At 43.7% G+C, this 20,242-nt stretch overlaps 1 protein-coding gene and 1 long non-coding RNA gene across 4 annotated transcripts in view; one reads left to right on the top strand and one right to left on the bottom strand.

Annotated features, from left to right (window-relative positions):
• The window catches only part of ADGRA3 (adhesion G protein-coupled receptor A3), a 136,245-nt gene extending 126,270 nt beyond the window's left edge, over window positions 1–9,975 (bottom strand). For both annotated transcript variants that reach the window (XM_023253254.2, XM_045056541.1), the window contains exon 1: window positions 9,716–9,975. In XM_023253254.2, coding sequence (XP_023109022.1) covers window positions 9,716–9,960 — 245 coding nt within the window. In that variant the 5' untranslated portion in view covers window positions 9,961–9,975. The remainder of the gene's footprint in view (window positions 1–9,715) is intronic.
• Window positions 9,976–14,762: 4,787 nt separating this feature from the next.
• LOC102900073 overlaps window positions 14,763–20,242 on the top strand; it is a 28,335-nt gene continuing 22,855 nt past the window's right edge. For both annotated transcript variants that reach the window (XR_006597182.1, XR_006597183.1), the window contains exons 1-2: window positions 14,763–15,196; window positions 18,094–18,189. This is a non-coding gene — a long non-coding RNA (uncharacterized LOC102900073). The remainder of the gene's footprint in view (window positions 15,197–18,093; window positions 18,190–20,242) is intronic.

Genomic DNA, 20,242 nt, shown 5'->3' with positions numbered 1-20,242 from the left:
CTCGAACTCATGGACCGCGAGATCACGACCTGAGCCGAAGTCGGCGCTCAACCGACAGAGCCACCCAGGCGCCCCTTAAAACAATTTTAAAACTACACTTACCGTGATGAGCACTTAGTAATGTGCAGAATTGTTGATTCACTATACTGAACACCTGAAACTAATATAATACTGTATTTTAATTACACTAGAATGTTTTTTAGAAAAAGTATACTACAAAGCTATGGTAATAAAAACAGTAGGACACTAACACAAAAATACACATAGATCAATGGAACAGAAAAGAGAACTCAGAAATAAACCCATGTTTATATGCTCAATTAATCTACAACAAAGGGGGCAAAAATATACAATGGGGAGAAGACTTTTCAATAAATGTTGAGGAAACTGGACAGATACATGTGAAAGAATTAAACTGGGCCACTTTCTCACACCAAATGCAAAATTAACTCAAAATAGATTAAAGATCTAAATGTAAGACCTGAAAGCATAAAATTCCTAAAAGAAACCATGGGCCATAAGCTCTTGGACAATGGCCTTAGTAATGTCTTTCTGGATATGTCTCTTCAGGCAAGGGAAATAAAAGCAAAAATAAACCATTGGGACTACATCAAATTAAAAAGCTTTTGTACAGCAAAGGAGACCATCTACAAAGTGAAAAGGTAACCTAATGAATGAGAGGAATATTTGCCAATTATATATCCAATAAGGGGTTAATATCCAAAATGTATAACGAACTCACACAACTCAATACCAAAAACAAAACAAAACAAAAACCTAATAATTTGATTAAAAATGGACAGAGAACCTGAACAGACCAACACACAAGAAGATGCTCCACATCACTAGTCCTCAGAGAAATGCAGTCAAAACCATGATGAGATGTCACCTCACACCTGTCAGAATGGCTAGTATCAATAGACAAGAAACAGCGAGTGCTGGCAAGGAAGGGGAGAAAAGAGAATCCTTTTCCACTATTGGTAGGAATGTAAACTGGTGCAGCCACTATGGAAAGCACTAGGAGGCTCCTCAAAAAATTAAAACTAGAAATTCCATATGATCCAGTAATTCCACTGCTGGGTATCTACCCAAAGAAAACAAAAACACTAATTCAAAAAGATATATGTACCCCTATATTTACTGTAGCATTATTTACAATAGCCAAGACATGGAAACAACTTAAGCATCCATCAACAAATGAATGGATAAAGAAGATGTGGTATAAACCATAAAGTATTACTCAGCCATAGAAAGAATAACATTTTGCCATTTGCAACAACATGGATGGATCTAGGGGGTATTATGCTAAGTGACATAAGACAGAGAAAGACAAATACTATATGACTTCACTTCTATGTGGTATCTAAAGAAAGAAATGAACAAAACACAGAAACAAACTCATAAATACAGAGAACTAGTGGTTGCCAAAGGAAGGAGGGGCAGAAAAGGTGAGAAAGATTCAGAAGTACATACTTCCGGGTATAAAATGTTACATGGGTAAAAAGTACAGCATAGGGAATATAATCAATAATATCTGTAATAAGTTTGAATGGTGACAGATGGTGACTGTGGGAAACACTGCATAATGTATAGAATTGTCTAATCACTATGTTGTACACCTGAAACTGATAACATTGTATAGAAACTATACAATTAAAAAAATATATATCAATTAAAAAAAAAACTATATCAATTAAAAAAAAATACATTACTTCAGCAAATATCAAATCCCATTTTAGGTCTCTTCCAAAAAAGATCATGTCATCTGAAAGACTGTTTTTCCTTTTCTTTCCCAGTTTTGATCTCAAGGAACTTTTTTTTAACCTTCCCTTTTATTAAAGATTTATAAGATTACAGTTCACTAGGGAACATAATTTCTTCCTATATACAATTTACATAGTTTTCTTTGTATTTTTAAACCAACGAAATGAATAATGAAACCCAAATATTCACTGCCATAAGAAAATGTGGTCAAGAGGCACCTGGGTGGCTAGTCAATTGAGCATCCAACTCTTGATTACGGCTCAGGTCATGATCCCAGGGTTGTGGGATTGAGCCCCATATTAGGCTCCGTGCTCAGCATGGAGCCTGCTTAAGATTCTCTCCCCCTCTCTGTCCCTCTCCCTACTTGTACTCGCTCTCTCTCTCTCTCTCTCTCTCTCTCTCTCTCTCTCTCTCAAAATAAACAAACATGTTGAAAAAAAAGAAAGAATATGTGGTAAATTTATTAAAGTTGGATACTAGAATCAACTTAAAAAAAAATGCCAGTACAGAACAGTAAACATCAAAAGTAGATTTGGGTCTTTGGACAGACCCCGCTGTATGGGGAAATGCACAGATTTAAGCCTGGGCTTGCAACTTACAGAAAGGAAAAAGAAGACCAGAGCACTGGGGGGAGGGGTTGTTCTGCAGACTTCTTACACCAATCCCTAACCTTTCCTTTTGTTCCCTTCAGACCCTGAGCAGGAGGGAACTGGGGACAAGAAATGCTTCCCTGGGTGAACAGCCCAATATCTGCCATGTACTCAGCATGCTACTGAAAAAGTGGCCTTCTGTGAGATGCCCACTCCATCTCTGTTCACCCCACGCCAACACGCAGGATATTCCCCTACCAGAAATTTCTGAAAAGTTTAGTCATGAAAAGAAAAAAAAAAAAAAAAACCTTGGGAGAAGATGCTTACTTTCTCTAAAACTCTCTCCTCAGACTAAAATTGCACAGGAACATTAATGCAAGCTAAACCACAAAGCATGAAAATTACATTAAGTTTTAAAATAAATTTAGTCTGGCAACAATTAAAAACTCATTGAGCAAGCCTGCATCTATAGCTTCCTTACCTTTGCAAAAACTGACTTAACAAGCTACTAAAATGTAAAAGAGCTCTGTATCCTAATTTTTGCCTATTTACAAGGAAAATGTTCACCCAACAATAAATTAGCTGTGTCTTCTGGATTGAAGACCCCTCCATAGGAATGCAGCCAATACAGAAAACAATGGCTTTCAGACAGGCAGCTAAATAGCAAAGAATAATAGTAATAAATCACTGATTACATACACTAAAACTTCACACTGTCATTTTCTGACTTTCCGAGAGCTTTTACTTCTGGGTTTTTTTTTGGGGGGGGGGGGGTTGTTTTGTTTTGTTTTTTGGTGTGTTTTGTTTTTGTTTTTGTCTGTTTTTTAAAACCATCTTTACAGGCTCCTGGGAAAAGTGGATGAACTGGGACAAGGATCTCCAAACATTCCTGTGCTCTTTTGTTCCTGGTATTTTAATTTCTGGTTTGTTGCCAAACCCACCAACCTCTCTCACACACTCCTGATGCTGGAGCGCTCCAAGCAGGCAAGAAGCAACAAGATTCAGAGTCTGGATCATGTAAAAGCTTCCCATCCTATTGGAAAAAAACTTAAGGTTTGCGTTCATGGACCAAACGCCTAAGTCTGCCCAAAACTCCGCACTATTTCTGAGCAACTTGCCACCACGCCGCCTTATGTGTGCAGTCACCAGACACATAAGATCACTTATGTCAAATGTAACTGTAAACAAATTTCACATACCCTTCTTGAACTGGGGATCCTACGGCCATGAAACGCGGACCTAAGTAAATAAGTGTTCTCAGGGCCCCTGGGTGGCTGCGTTGGTTAAGCGTCTGACTTTGGTTCAGGCCATGATCTCACGGTCTGTGGGTTTGAGCCCCGCGTCGGGCTCCGTGCTGACAGCTCAGAGCCTGGAGCCTGCTTCGGATTCTGTGTCTCCCTCTCTCTCTCTGCCCCTCCCCCACTCACTCTCTGTCCCTCAAAAATAAATAAAACATTTTTAAAAAAACTAAAAATAAGTGTTCCCATTTGCCATAATAGGGTGAAAATCTGAGTTCGCATCCCTCTTCCATCCCTCCACTGTCCTTTTGTCGTACCACATATACAGTATTATCTTTGCCAGTATGATTCATGCCCATTGAGAACAATTCGCACCCCACAGTCCAGGCACGGTATTAAGACAGGTTTCCCAGTCCTTCCCTTCAAGGGTACGTGCTTTACGAGAGCAAGTGTCATATAAAGTGTCACAGAGGGACATGGGAGCACAGTTAGTTAAGCACTACCTGGCTTCAGAGAAGGGACGGATCCAAAGCCAGAAGGGTGACAAAAAAGCTCACAGCAGCTGAGCTGGATTGTGAAGGACCCAGAATTTACCAGAATAGGATTTCCAGGCAAGAGCGACAGACTTACCCTTGATGCACAGGAAACCAAGTCAGGGGACAATGAGAGGCACACTTGGGTTACGCAGAGACTTTGCACATAGCACTGATGCTTAGACGAAAGAATCACGTCTTACGTTATCCCTGAACACCCCTAGCACCCAGCCGAGTGCCTACAGTATTAACAGTGCCTCAACTGATACGCATGTGAAGAAAATATAATTGGTGCCAAGTATTGGGAAATAAGGCTACAAAAGGTTTGGATGGCCTCGAATTCAAAGATAAAAACCTAACCCTTGACACACAGAACTTCAGGCCACAGCCTATGCCTCTCTCGCTCTGTGGCACTGCCCTGGCAAGAAGCAGCCGAGCCAATCCCAACTATTTACACCTCTGGGCTGAATGCGACTGGAGAAAGAACTGTGGTCATCTATGTGCCTTCGAATTTGATCACAAGGCAGAAAAGGACACAACTCCACTCTGCTAACTTTTCTACAATCCCCAGCGAGCGAGAGAGCTCTCCCAGCTTCCAAAGGCCAGCCTCCTGTTTCTCCTTCCTCCCTCACCCTGCCTCCACGTCTATGGGAACATAAAAGAACCCCCACTTCAACCCACCTGCACTCCCAAAGCCCTCCTGCCTCACCACCGCCTTCTTCGAGAATGAACAGTGCCTGTTGCCAGCAAAACCCTGTGCCTACGCTCAGCTCATCTCATCTTCCATCCACCGTGTGCCCCACACCCAAGTTACTGTCCAGCTTACTCCGATGTGCTCTCATGGTCCTTTGCTCCTAAGAAACCTTCCTTTGCACCGAAATTCTTCCTCGTCTAGATGCTACCACCACCATCCTCACTCACCCCCTTCTCCCTTGAAGCCACCCCAACCTGCCCTCGTGGCCTCCGACCCCCAGAGGGCACCAAAGTGCCAAGCAGGCCAATCCAGTGCTCAGCTCCTTGGCCTTCCTGGTCCTGATTCCCCAGCATCTCTCAACACGGGCACCCATTCCTTCCTTCAAACCTGAACGTGCCTTGGCTTCTACGACCGCATGCTCCCCCCTCTGCGTTCCCCACTTCACCAGGCTCCGCCACTGCTCCAGGGAGCTTCTGCCTGGGCCACACCCCCGCCTCCTCCTCCCCACCTGCACACGCTCCCCTACTCTAACTTGACCTCCACCACACCTGGGTATTACATACCTGGTACAGACCAGTGGTTCTGAAAACCACCTCCCTGCTTCAGTAGAACCACTCCGTCCCCACCCCTGTCAGTAACTCCCCGATGTCCACACAAAATCCAATCTTTCCCTTCCCTCAGGCCTTGCTCAAGTCCAAACTTCTCCAGGAAAACAGAAAATCTCCCAGGGCGTCCGCAGCCCCAACTGATCTCCAATCTTTTCAGACTTCCTAAAGCATTTAAACAGTTGGCAGTACAGGATTTATTACTTAATTACAGACAGTCTGCAATTGTTCCCTAAATGCTGCTTTTGTGCAAATCCTTTCTTCCAACCAGGTTTAGGTTTCAAAACAATACAGCATTCCTTTTTGTCTCCCTGACACTGAGCTGGGCACACTGGTTGATGTCTGTAATCAGGTCTTTGATAGCAAAAACAAACATTTTGTAAAGTAAAAACCAAACCTTCTGCATTATCTTATTGTTTTAAAAAGTCTGAGAAACATCTAGACATTGTCCCTAAGTTATGATTCATGACAAATCATAAATTTAAAAAAAAAAAAAAAATTACCTAGAATCTCCATGTAGCATTATGGGAAAAAAAAATCTGAAAAGCAAGGTAAATTTGTAAAACTTTCTATAACTGAAGTCCTCATTATTTTTAAAACTTAAAATATCAAATAAGACAGGAATAAAGTTAATAACTTATATTTCAGGGCACCTGGGTGGCTCAGTTGGTTGAACATCCAACTTTTAGTTCAGGTCATGATCTCCAGGTTAGCGAGTTGGAGCCCCACATCGGGCTTGCAGCTGCCAGCCTGTCAATGCAGAGCCAGCTTCAGAACGATCTTCTGTCCTCGTCTCTCCGTCCCTCCCCCCCTTGCAGTCTCTCAAAACTAAACAAACATTTTTAAAAAATAGTAATATATATGTCCAACAAAAACATTAAAAGTCAAATTTTAATTCAATCTGGCTGTAAATAATAAATGCAATTTACTCCATTAATACAAAAGACTACACGACACATGAAACAAGTGTGGTCACGCGGAGGGTTTCTGCTGGACCTCTCCATAACCAAGGCTATGAAAATAGATGTTGTTCACGAAGATAGCTGAAGGGTCTGAGCTCTTGGCTATGGTGAAGCCTAGTTCATTCCCCAAGGCAGAAATTACCTTATTTTTCATTATTTAAAAAAAGAAAAAAATTCTATCCTATCCTTGCTATCCTTGCAAGCCCCATCAAATTTCCTTGCAGCAGCTGAAAATGGTTGGCCACACCTAAGGAATTAAAACTCAAACCAGAACCAGAAAGCCTGTCTGTCCTTGACCAGGCACATGCGGGCTCCCCTTGGACCACTCCAGGGAGTAGACACTTGCCCTTGACATCCAGCAATATAAACTGCACCGCATAGCAAGCCAACACCGCACCCTCCAAGCCCATGGGCATGGGGTGGGAAGTAGGGAGCCTACCACAGACCAACCCCGCATTTCTTCCCCCTCATCTCATCACCTTTTTCATTCACAGGTATCCATCTCATCCTTCTTGAATTGGCTCAGGATCCTCAGATCCTGGATCCCACCAACTATGTCCCAAGGGGGCTTTGGTTGCCCTCCTCTGGGTTCCTTTTGCTACATGTACACTCCAGGATTAGAGCATTTAGCATACTGTTGTGAATTCATGAATATTTCTCTCCTACTGCCTGTGTGTTCCTAAAGAAAGACCATGCTTTATTTATATTCTGTAGTGAGTTCAATAGTATGCCCTCAAAAGAGGTCCAAAGCTCTAAACCCCTGGTACCCCTGAAAGTGATCTTATTTGAAAAGAGGGTCTTTGCAATGTAATTAAGTTCCATATCCTTGGATGAGATCATCCTGGACTTAGGGTGGACCCTAAATTCAATGACTGGTGTCCTTACAAGAGAAGGGGCAGTATGTGAAACACAGAGACACCCCGGAAAGACGTGACATGAAGACAGGGGCAGACATTGGCACTGGGGTGGCACAATCCAAGAAAAGTCAGAAGACCCTTCCAGAGAAGACATAGCTCTACTGACTCCTTGACTTGCAACTTCCAGCTCCCAGAATTGTAAGAGAAGAAATTTGTTGGTTTTATGCCACTCAATGTGTGGTAATTTGCCACACCCGGAGGAAATTAACACCTAGTCTAAACCTCAACATGCTGCCACTACCTAGGAAACACTCAAAAACAACACACACACCACACACCAGTTGAACTAATAAAATGATGAAAGCCTTGGCGGGGGAGGGGGGGGGCAATTAAGAAAGCATCTGAACTGCACATCTGGAATCTGGGACATTGACCCTGATGCTCAATCACTATGGAACTTGGGCAAGTCACTTATCCCTGCAGGACTCTCTGATGTATTCCCTAGCAAAATAAGGGAACTGGTCCGATATAACTTGAACCAACGTAATCCACAACATTAGCTGATTTTTAAATGAATTATAATTTCTCCCCATTCACTACATCCTATTATTTTCATCTAAAGAGGTTTCAGGTGCAAAAAATATTGGATTAATAGGACATCGTAGGGGCGCCTGGGTGGTTCAGTTGGTTAATCGTCCGACTTCAGCTCAGGCCATGATCTCACAGTTTGCGAGTTGGAGCCCCACATCGGGCTCTTCCCTACACGCACGGGAGCCCGCTTTGGATCCTCTGTCTCCCTCTCTCTCTGCCCCTCCCCCACTAGGGCTCATGCTCTCTCTCAAAACTAAATAAACGTTTTAAAAAATTATGACATTTTAAAGGCACTAAGAATTCTTTGAAACAGCTTAACTGATAATGTGCTGAAAAGTGATTTTCTATGACACCATCTTTTTTTTTTCTGCAAAACGAAAACAACTTACAAATAGCTGACTTAATACAGCTGAAACTGTTGACATTCTGAAAAACTCGACCTAAACTTGAATCAGCTGGAGCACCACCGATTCAGAACCCAAATGTATGATGACTAATTTCCTCAAAGTTATAAAGGGATATCTCCAACATGGGGTTTTCGCTGCTTGACTCAAGGCTGTAATTAAAGGTCCCATCCCAAAATTTCCACTTCAAAGAATCTGGGTAAGAAATAAATAAATACAGCTGCTGCCACTACCAAACGGTCAGTAAACGAGTCAAAGAAAACTATTTTATCCATTTTCATGCCTCCATAGACAAAAACACATTTTCCCTGTGTTAAGCCTTTCTTAATTCAAACAAATGGAAATGGAAGAACAAAGGTTTTAGTAATGAGGTTTATACTTCTCTTACCCCTAGCCTCCTGCTTAATTTGGGTTAAATTAAAAATCGTACTTCAAGCTTTTCATAAATCATGCTATTCCCCCTGCCTTCCTGTTTTTACAGTGGTAGCCTTGATTCTTTTTTAGGAAACGAACCAAAAGAACGGAGAGGAACACGGGACAGAGAGGCTCACGTTTCAGTTCGACAAAATATCCCTTAGAAATACTTGAACTTTTCCAAGCCAATTCATCGTTCAGAAAATCAAGTCAAGATTCCAACTGTCCAGCTAGCATGGGCAGAACCACGCCTGCAAAACTGGACCGTGTATCTGAGCACAAATGGAGTCCTGAGACCAAAAATTCTTCCTTCCAGGTCGGAAACTCAACTCAAATATCAAGTGCCTCGATATGGGAGGCTCAACAAACCCAGTTTTCAATTCCAAAATTCTCGGGTTTTTAAGTATGAGCGCGCAAACACATGAAACCCGGGCTGGAAGGTGCACGGTTCGTCTCAAATGTATTTCACGCCCTTAATAACAGCTCCATTTTAAAAGGTGTTCTTTTACTGTGATAAAACTAAGGGAGCGAAAGGCAAGGAAACAGTCTGGGGGTTAGGGGATTGTACACACAGGCGTTCCAAGTCCCAATGTTGTTTTGGTATTCTGCAAACTATTCATGCAAACCGCATGGAAGTGTAAGTTAATGTGCAGAAAAGCTGAAGGACCGGCCCTTCTACGGAGCACCGTGTTTTCTGGAAGCCCAAGCAAAGGATGGGCCATCTACAACTTCGCCGACTGCATGTTTACTTGCATCCTCACGTGGCACGGCGCAGCCACAGAAGCGCTGCGCCGGGACAGCGCGGGGCGCGCCAGGGAACCCGAAAACTTTTACTTTGCAAACTAGCGGAACTGGAAAGCGGCTCCGGGGCGGATTCACTTGCCTTCCCCGAAACGCGCCCCTGCCAAGCCAACCCCCCCCCTCCCAGCGCCATCCCTGCCTGCAGCTTCATTCACACAAAGGCGCGTGGGTGCCGGCAGCACCCCTCTCCAAAGTTGCGCAGAGAGAGGCGGCCTGACGAGAAAGCGCCCCAGGGAGGGGACCCGAGGCGAGGGCTACTCACAGGGTGACCGTGCGGTTGGGCAGCGTGTCGGGGGGCAAGACCTGCGCGAGCTCCAGGCTGCTGCACACCACCTTGCCCTCGGCGGCGCCCGCCGCCCTGCCGGCCCCTCGGGGCCGCCCGTCGTGCTTGCAGCCGGGGGGCAGCGCCGCGGCGCAGCCGCCGCCTCCCAGCAGCGCAAGCAGCGCGAACGGCAGCAGCAGCGGCGGCGGCGGCGCGCGGCCCCGCCGGCGCCCGGGCGGCTCCATGCTGCGCGCCGGGGCCTGCGGGCCGAGCGGCGGCGGGCTGGCCTAGCGGGCCGGCCCGGCGCCCGGGCGGGCGGGGGCGCGGCGCGGGCCCGGCGGCGCCCGGAGCCTCATGGCGGCCGGAGGACGGGCCCTCCTCGGCGCCAACATGCTCCTTTGTCCGCTGCGGCCGCGCTCGGCGTCCGGGGAACCGCGGGGTCACGGCCGCGCGGGTCCCAGCGCTGCTCTCTGGCCCGGCCGGAGCGCCGCCTCCTCCTCCTCCTCCCTCGCTGCCGCCGCCGCCTCCCCCGGCCACTGCCCGCGGCGGCTCCTCCCCGCCCGCGGCCGCCGCCACCGCCCCTTCCCCTCCTCCCATCCTCCTCCCCCTCCTTCCCTCCTCCTCCTCCTCGCGCCTCCCGCCGCTTGCGGCTCGGGTTAGGAAGAGCGTGCTCCGGGATCTGCGCTGCCCGCCCTGGTCCGGGACCCGACCCCCGGCCCGGTGCACGCCCGGCCCCCGGCCTCGGCCTCCGGGCAGCAGTTGTGAGCGCCCCGCGAGAGTCCGGTAACTCGTGGAGAGGGCGGAAAAAAGTTCTCGTCCAAACTCCAGGCACGGTAGCCACTCTCTCGCTGGATTCCCTCGGCCGCCCTGCAGACAAAGCCGCCCTGTGCGCCCCTGGAGGCCGCCCATTCCGCCCGAGGAGCCCCGGCCGGGAACGTGGAGCGAGGGAGACGAGAAGCGCTGTATTTCCTCCGAAAAAGAAAGGAAAGGGCAAGGGCCCCCAAACCGAGTGTTACGTTCCCACCTCATCCCCGCCCCCCCCCCCCCCCCGCCAAGGGATTTCACGCCTTCTCTTGGCACACGGTAGCTTCATTTGTCCCAAATGCCCCAGAGCAAGAAACAGGCTCCCCTCCTGGTCCGGGGACTCTCAGAAGCTGTTTCTGGCCTTCAGCAACTCCAGCTGTGAACCCTGGAAAGGATGCATTGGGGTCCCGCCTGACCAAAAGCCTTTTGAAAGAAATTTTCCACTGACAGCAACCAGTTAGATGTAACCAGGTAGAGCAATAGTGACCAAACTAGTCAAGAAACCCCAGCTGAATCCATCACTCTACGATGTGGGGCTGCCAACCCCACCCTAATATTTGCAAGGGCTAACATACGTTATGTTTAAATACTCTATGTTTAAATATTTACAAGAAATATGTCAAGCTAACTAAATATAATCTATTCTCTTACCTTGAGAAGCATACCTTAATAACAACGAACAAGGCCAGGTGTGTGTACAGAGATCTCAGAGGCCTTCAGTTCCACCCTGAAACATGGCGGGGGGGAAAGAGCCAGACCCCCAGCCCTTGGCCTACGCACTTCCACACCCTTTGCTTCCTGTGCCAGCTCCATTCATAAACAAGCGGACTTTCTGCACGTGTATGGATACCGGAGCCCATTCAACCAAGCTCTGTCCACACCCTCAAACAGCCACCCCTTGGCGTAGCAGTGCCCACATCAGTTGTTTGGTCTTCCTTTGGGAGGACAATTCTGGAGAGAGCCTGCTGAGCACCTGGAAGTAGCCTTGGGAATTTTTGATCAGTGAATTGAAGGATTCTGGGTACCTTGGACAAGGTCTACAATCAGGAAGGGGACACAGGCTCTTGGGGAACACATCCCCAAGATGTGTCTTGGGGAATTTTTCCCTTTGGGGAGGTGAGCTAAAACGGTGGCCTCTAAAATGCAGAACCCGGGGCTTTTCTTGTCTGGGTCTGGGGCCCCTGCAGAGTTTATCCCAGGGACCAATTCCCAGAAATCTATGGCTAGAACTTTCGCATTGGAAATAAATGATATAACGTACAGTCTTGCAGTCATGTTTGAATAGCACTTCATCTGACCAACATTTTTTGAGATTGAACCATATAAACCCAACAGTATCCATTGCTACTAGTACATTATGTGATAGAAATATTCCAGGTCTGTGTTGTCCAATATGGCAGCTGCAAGTGGGTGTTTAACACGTGATATGGAGCCTGTGTGAGGTAAGATAATTTTTCATTTTGTTTAATTTTAATTAATTTAAATTTGAGTTTAAATAGCCCAAGGTGCCAAATGGCTACTCCATTGAACAATGCCGATCTCCACACTGATGGCTACAAAAAGTGGCAGGTGACATTGAACAATGCCGATCTCCACACTGATGGCTACAAAAAGTGGCAGCTCATCATCAGCATGAAGTAGCTTTCAATCTGTAAATCAGCTAGAAGGCAAAGAAAAAAAAAAGCCTCTGTGTTAAGTAGGCAAAATTGTTTACATTTCTTTTGAATTTATATAAAGAACTATTATCCACTAACAAAGATATTATCATCATCATCCCTTTTCTTTATAAAAGTAAAAACTTCTTAGGGCACCTGGGTGACTCAATCAGGTACACATCTGAATCTCGATTTCAGCTCAGGTCATGATCTCAAGGTTTGTGGGGTCGACAGCAACAGCACACAGCCTGCTTGGGATTCTCTCTCTCTCTTTCTCTCTCTCAAAAATAAATAAATAAACATAAAAAAATTAAATACTTCTTACTGTGGCAAAATGGAAGTTTTTAATAGTCATGTTACTATTGTCATAGATACAAATTGTCATTTGAACTTAGAATCTGTGCATATTTTCACATACTTTATGTCAGTCTACAGTTGAAATAAATGTGCATGTCTATTTTGAAATTTGCCACAAGCACTAACATCAATTTGGTACATAGCCTCTGTTTACTTCACTGCAGTTGAAAAAGTTATATAAAGTATAGAATTTAAGAAAAAGAATCTCAAGTGGGGGGCACCTGGGTGTCTCAGTCAGTTAAGTATCTGACTCTAGATTTCAGCTCAGGTCATAATCTCACGGTTCATGAGCTCGAGCCCCGAGTTGGGCTCTGAGTTGGCAGTGTGGAGCCTGCTTGGGATTCTCTTTCTCCCTCTCTCTACCCCTTCCCAGCTCTCTCTCTCTCTCACTCTGTCTCTCTCTCGCACGGTAAATAAACAAACTTAAAAAAAACCTCAAGTAGTATCACTCATCCAAGGAGAAATACAGAGGAAATGAAATGTCTTACTATATGGACAAGTTCAGCCATTCTTGTACAGGAATCACTCATACTATCTCTGAAAATTAAAAATCATTATAGATCACAAGCTAGTAATGTATTAAGGCTGGCAAGAACTTTAGAAAAAATATCTCTCGACGCTGTAGTCCTTTGAACCACAGGACCCCTTGTTATTATCATTTCTGTACCAGTATAGGTTTGTAAGGAAATGGCAAGAAGTCCCTTCCACATGTACAAAAATAGAGGATGATACTGTCTGAAACTTACCATCACTCACCCTGCGTCAGATCAAAAACCGTGCTTTAATTATGCTACCCCAGGCCCGACAGCCTCTTGCCAGACAGGTCTATCTACTACTGATCCCCCCTCAGGCATCATGAGCATCATAGGATTTGAAGTTGTAGGACTTAAGAGATCCTTTCAAAGTTTTCACTGTGTTTGTGATTTCCCACTTTAGAACATCCTATAGAAACTGAGAAATTGCTCATTAACCATATTCATGTACCCACAGTCCAGTAGTAAAGCTATGTTGCACCAACTGTTGCTTTAAGGATGGTAGGTGGACCACATTCCAAAGCTTCTATGCTACCAATCTTGTCTTGCTATATTATGTAAGGCTTGTGGGAGACACCAGAAAAACACTCCAGAATACTTTGTTTCTCCTCCTAATAGGGACAGTGTATAACTATGTATGTGTGAATATGTAATAAATATGTGTGTATATACACAGATGCCACCCTGTTTATTGTTAACAATTTATTTTACATGCTTTGTCTTCTTCCTCCTCTACCAAACTATTAGCTCCTAGAGGCTTTTCCAACCGCCTTCTTAAATTACGCCCACCTCTAATCACTCCCTATTAAGTTACTCTGAAATCTGGACCAATCATCTAAACGGAGTCTAGATAACATGGCTTGTTCAAACCTGAAGACAGCTACCTTTTAAAATTTATTTGTTTACATTTTTCTGTCCTTAGTCTCCCACATGACACCAGCTCTATGACACTGTCTTATCTCCTTTTTATCACAGACACTTGCTTCTGCCAAGCATCCATTCCCAAATCTTTTCTCCCTTAGAGACTGAAAAAGCTAATCATTTTCCCAGCCTCCCTTGCCCAAACTTTTGGTGACCTCATTCTAGCCAAAAAGAATCAGAAGTTATGCTGTCCCATATGGTAGACATTAGATACATGTGAGTATTTAAATTTAAATTAATTACAATTAAACTAAAAATCCAGTTCCTTCAACATGCTAGCCACAACCCAAGTGCCCACTACCTATATGTGGCTGGTGAATACCATTTTGGACAGCACAGACTATAGAATAGTTTCAACATCACAGAAAGTTCTCCTCGTCAACACCAATCTGAGGGGATGTCTACAGAGAAGCCTCAGGACAGGAATGGTCTGTGTGACAGACTTTTTCTTTCTTTCTTTCTTTCTTTCTTTCTTTCTTTCTTTCTTTCTTTCTTTCTTTCTCTCTCTCTTTCATTCTTTCTTTCTTTCTTTCTTTCTTTCTTTCTTTCTTTCTTGTTTTCTTGCTTTCTTGCTTTCTTTCTTGCTTTCTTGCTTTGAGACAAAGAGGGTGCAAATGAGTAAGGGGCAGAGAGAGAGAGAATCCCATGAGGGGCAGAGAGGGAGGGAGAGAGAGGGAGAGAAAGAAGCAGGGCTCACCCAAAGTGGCGCTTGTGTTCACCCCAAGCAGGGCTCAAGTTCACCCCATGCAGGGCCTCAACTCATGAATTGTGACATCATGACCTGAGCTGAGGTCCAATGCTTAACCCAGTGAGCCACGAAGGCAGGGGCCCTGTGTGATACTTATAAGAGAATATCTCTCCCACCACCCTCATTCTCCCTGCTTTAGAGATCGTATTGTGGGGACAGGAGACCTGGAGCTGAAGCACGTATTTTGTGACCACTAGGCAAGAAGCCTGAAGGAAAATTCCAAAATAATAGGAGGAAAGAGAAAACCACCATTTGGGTCATTGAGATCATACTTGGGCTGGCAATCAAGTCTTATTTTTATTGGTAATGAATATTCTCTGGCTTAATGCATGGTTACTGTGGTTTTCTAGTTCCTAGAACAGTGTCTGGAAGGAAATCCAAAGTGTTTGTTGATTCAATAGCTTAAATTTTGGTCATTTTCATGTTCCAAACATCCAATATGGTTCTTCATATGCATTAGCTGGTGAGTAAAAGCTTTTGTGAATTAAATATTTTTGATAACTGGGCAAGAATGTCCAGCTAAAATCAACTAACTTGAGGCTGACTAAAGTTCGGTCTTCTACAATCAAAGGGCAATGTGTAATGTCATGATTAAGTTGACAGCATTTGGGAAAGAAGAGCAATTTTGGGGACTTGAAATGTCTCAGTGACACCTCTATAAACTCTGTTAATAAACAGACATTCTCTGTATATTTTTGCATTATTTAGTGTTAATCTATTGGAGCTCCTGGGAGGCTCAGTTGGTCAAGCGTCTGAATTTGGCTCAGGTCATGATCTCACAGTTCGTGGGTTCGAGCCCCAATTCGGACTCCGTGCTGACAGCTCGGAGCCTGCAGCCTGCTTCGGATTCTGTTTCCCTCTCTCTCTGCCCCTCCCCCACTCACACTTTGTCTCTCTCTCTCTCTCTCTCTCTCAAAAATAAACATTAAAAAAACACACATAATGTTAATCCATTAAACTCACAGCTGTAGTTTATATTTTTAGTCATTACATAACTTGTGCTGGAACGCATGCTCAGTCATTACCCAGGACCCAGATAGGAACAGCAGTAGTGTCTCAAATCACCCCCTAGCCTCTTTAGACAGCATTGGCTCCTGTTCTGGCTTACTAGTTACTAGAAATAGTGACCTTCGACAAGTCACTAAATCCCATCTTTTGAAATGAGTTTGAACTAGAACCAGCTTTTAAGCACTATGATTTTATCCTGCTGAACCATGAATTCTTTTCTTGTTTGTCTGCTGCAGCCAGACTATTATTGGAATGTATCGCTGTGACAGTTAAACGCTCTCTTTAGATGACCAAATATCTTTCTGAAATAGTATATTCTTTGCCCACTCCAGTGTAATTACCATCAGTTGTAAATACAAAGAAGAAATAGGAGGCAAAAATTGGCCAGCCGTGCCATGTGAGGAATTACCTAGTAGCCTCCAAACACACGATGAGGTCGGTTACACAGAGTTTTGTGGAAGGCCCACCATTCAGCTAAAGACACTCAAATCACGAAGTTGGTTACATTCATTTAAAGCACTTGGTGAGAGGGGCACCTGAGTGGCTCAGTCGGTTGAGTGTCTGACTCTTGGTTTCCCAGGGTCGTGGGATCAAGCCCTGCGTTGAGCTCCCTGTTAAGTGTGGAGCCAGCTTGGGATTCTCTCTCCCTCTACCCTCTCCTCCTGTCTCTATCTCTCTCAAAAAAAAATTAAAAAGAAATATAATAAAGCACTTGGTGAGAAGCAGGGGAAACAGGTGGGGTTGGTCAACCCACATAGAATAAAATGTGACAGATGGAACACCCCCTGGACCCTGGGCCACATGGTGTTCATTTGAACTGTTGGAGTCCGTCTATCCGTCTGTCTGTTTTCTAACTCAGACAAATCAATCTTCCCACTGCTGGTATAGTTACAAGGAGCAGAGCTGAAGTTTGAGCAAAGAGATCCAACAGACGGAACGTATCTGGGGCCAGCATCTCCCTTGTTCTATTAGAGGGATGTGGGGACAATTGTGCCTGAGCACAGTTATGACTTGTCTGCTAAGCAGCTGTGGGTCTTATCTGTACTGCTTGGACAGAGGACACGCAGGGTCAGATTGGGTATCGCCAGTGGGTAGCTGGTTCTCAACCCGATAAATATTGAGTGCCTTATATGCCACCCCTGTTTACTGAACCATAAATATTTGGTGCATCCTCAGTTCTTCAATCCTTTTCTGCCTAGAAGTCGTTTTCTCATTTGTCCCATCATTTTTATCTGTTTTCTGCTCATGTTCTCTCCTTTCCTTTCCTGAATCTATCATGTCTCATAAGTGATTTGCTTTTCTACCTAGTGTCATCTACTCTCCTTTTTTTTCTCTCTGTTTTTATAGCAGAATTAAATGTTTTAAAATAACACAGAAAACACATTACATGACAGATGAAACAACAGACTTTGGGGAAATTTAGAAATATAGCTCACACCAGAGATGTGGCTAGCTTCTTCAAATAGTAGTATTGCCTGAGACCTACCTCCCAAAGACGATGTAAATAACCTGCCTTGTTATATCACCTATCTATGTTATTACAAGTTTTAGTCCTATGTGCCAACTATAATGGTCAAAACCTATCCACCAATTACTAACTATTAATCATAGACATAGTAGGAGATAGGTCAGTCATAAATTTCCATCTACATTTTTAAGAACCCAGTAGCTTCCTTCTTCCTTAGTGTTAGTTAACATGTCAAAATCCATTTGTTGAGCTGTACAGAATGGGAAGATATATTTGAAGTTATACATTTCTCAAGAAAATAATCATTACTTTGAATCAACCTCTGAATCAGTGTATCGATAACACATTGAACATTGTGGTATTTGGATTTCTGTAACGTGCTTTTTTTTGTAACACATTTCTAAACACCCTCCTATGTCACCCAAAAGCCTCAAACATTGCTAAATCATAAAATTAGGTTATATAAACTTAGTCAAATTTTTAACTTTTAATTCAGATATATTAGTTATTGCTCTCCTTACGTTGCCTGCATTTGGGGTAACAGGACTGTTTTAGTTTATATGTCAATGAGTCAAAATGCATGTATAGTTTGTATAACTCCATAGCATGCTAAAATACAAAAGTGTGAAAATACGGAGGAAAAAGTGAAGTCAGGAAGTCTGGACTAATATACCGACTCTATCCTTAGCTGGGTTACCTTAGGCAACTTACCTAACATCTTGGTGCCTGAATTTCTTCATCTGTTGCAAGATTTAATATAAATTTAATTTAAAATTTAATTTAATTAAGTACGACAACACTGAAGGCACCTGGCACATGAGTTGCACGATCGGTGCCTATTGAACCTACTGAACCTGAATCTAGCCCATTGCCTCATATTCCAGATGGAGAAGCTGAAACCTACAGGCTGTACAGAGGTATCTCAGGTCATACCTTTGGTTCAAATAAAACCCAGAACAGAAGAACTGGAAAGACTGCAGGTATGGTTGGTTTCCCTTATAAGCCTATAATGAGACTTTCTTATAATCTGGTCACAAGTTATGATTTAAATAAGTCACGCACTTAATGTCTCAGTTTCTCTACCTGCAGAATCGAGGGACTAATAATTACCTCCTATATTCTAGGAATATTGGACAGGCAAAGAAGTAATGCCTGGAAGAAATCACTGGGAAAAACTTTCTATGTAACCATAACATATCATTATAAACATTAGAAGCTGCAAAAGCATCTCATTGTTAATAACACCACATTACAATTACATATATACAGCTTCTTTCATCTCTGGATCTCTAGATTCCAGCAAAATTAGTGCAGTGGACATTCTTAGACACTGATTCTACTAGGAAGGCAAAACAGAGAATTGAGGGAATCATACAGAAAATTCAGGAAAAAGCAAGCCTGTGTTCTCCACACGGACTGAGTTTTACAGTTCTATTTGTCCAGGTAATTACCTCAATTGTCCTCCTCTCTCTGTAAGTGAACACTCCTCATCATACAGATATACGTATCTTCTCTCTCTCTCTCTCTCTCTCTCTCTCTCTCTCTCTCTCTCTGTTTTAGAGAGAGAAAGGAATGTGAGAGAGTGGGGGAGAGTGGCGATGGGGGGGTTGGAGAGAGAGAGAGAGAGAGAGAGAGAATCACAGGCAAGCTCCATGCTCAGCATGGAGTCCAATACAGTTCAGGATCATGACCCAAGCTGAAATACAGAGTCAGACACTCAACGAGCCACCCAGGTGCCCAGATGTATATACATTCCAAGTTCAGTTCAATATAACTGAGATGCTTCTGAATGTCTGTTCCAAGAAAGAAAAGCCTTTGTCTTCTGTATTACTGTAAGCCCAGCACCTGAACAATGCCTAGTATTCCATAGGCACTCCATAAATATTTGTTGAATGAATCAATGAATGAAAAAATAAGCCAAAGAATGGATAACATTTCTCCATTCATGAATTTGTCTTTCATGACGATCAAATAACTGCAACTGAGTTGCCGTATGGAAACTTAAGGAAAACTTTTATTTATGAACTCCACTCTCAGCTCAGTTGACTGTGCATTGAAATTTCTCATACTTGCACTTACCTCTTAAAACTATATGAACATATCATGCTATCATTGCTAGATTATAAATGATAAAATTTCAGCAGTATGACTCCTGTCTGTCCCTATCAGGAGAAGTTGCTCATCTATTTGGAGCCTGTTTGGCTGTAAAACCTCTGTATATTAAATTCTAAATCCACTTAATTAGCTTCTCTAATCTTCATTATATAAAACTCAGTCCCATCTGATGGGAATATAAAATAAAAACAACCTCTCTGACAGCTAATATTGCAATATATAGAGTCTCAAGGGAAGAGAGAGATTCTGTCTAGGGCACTGTCCAGTACTGTGACTCACTTTTACCTGATCCCCTCAGGAATTATTCATTACCCAGTGAGCTAAAAATATTTTCTGATTTTATTCTTCTTTTCTTTGTGTATTCATATCCCTAACCTCCTCCCTCCAGAACTCTGAAAGGAGGAAGTCAGGAATCAGGTGTTTGTAGGTCCCTGCCCATAGCACCATGAAATTCTATCGAAACTACCCCTATTTTAGTTACAATTATTTCAGGTGAAAGTGACAGAAACACAACTCCAACTAGGTGAAACCAAAAAGGAACATATTGGTTCACATAAATAGGAAGTTGTTTCAGGCATTGCTGGATCTAGGTTCTGAAGCAATGTTCCCAGGTTTCTCTCTCCATCTCTTTGCACTCTGTGGGCTTTGTTCTGTGGGCAGGAACTATTCACCCTGCAGTTGGAGAGCCACCAACAGCTCCACCTTCATATCAACCTCACATTACTGTAAAATCCCAGTAAAAAATAAAAATAGCAACAAAACAATCCCCTTTCCCAGCATTCCCAGGAGAGGGACTAACTAACCTAGTCTGGGTTGAAAATACACTTACCTCACCTGAAACTAATGTAATGTGTGTCAGTTGTACTTTGATAAGGAAGGAAGGAAGGAAGGAAACCGAGTTTTAGAACAACTCGTTAA

Source organism: Felis catus, chromosome B1 (assembly GCF_018350175.1).
Source record: "Felis catus isolate Fca126 chromosome B1, F.catus_Fca126_mat1.0, whole genome shotgun sequence".
In the NCBI taxonomy this organism is placed as follows: Eukaryota; Metazoa; Chordata; class Mammalia; order Carnivora; family Felidae; genus Felis; species Felis catus.
The sequence above is the reverse complement of the archived record's forward strand: the minus strand, read 5'-3'. Positions and strand labels throughout refer to the sequence as shown.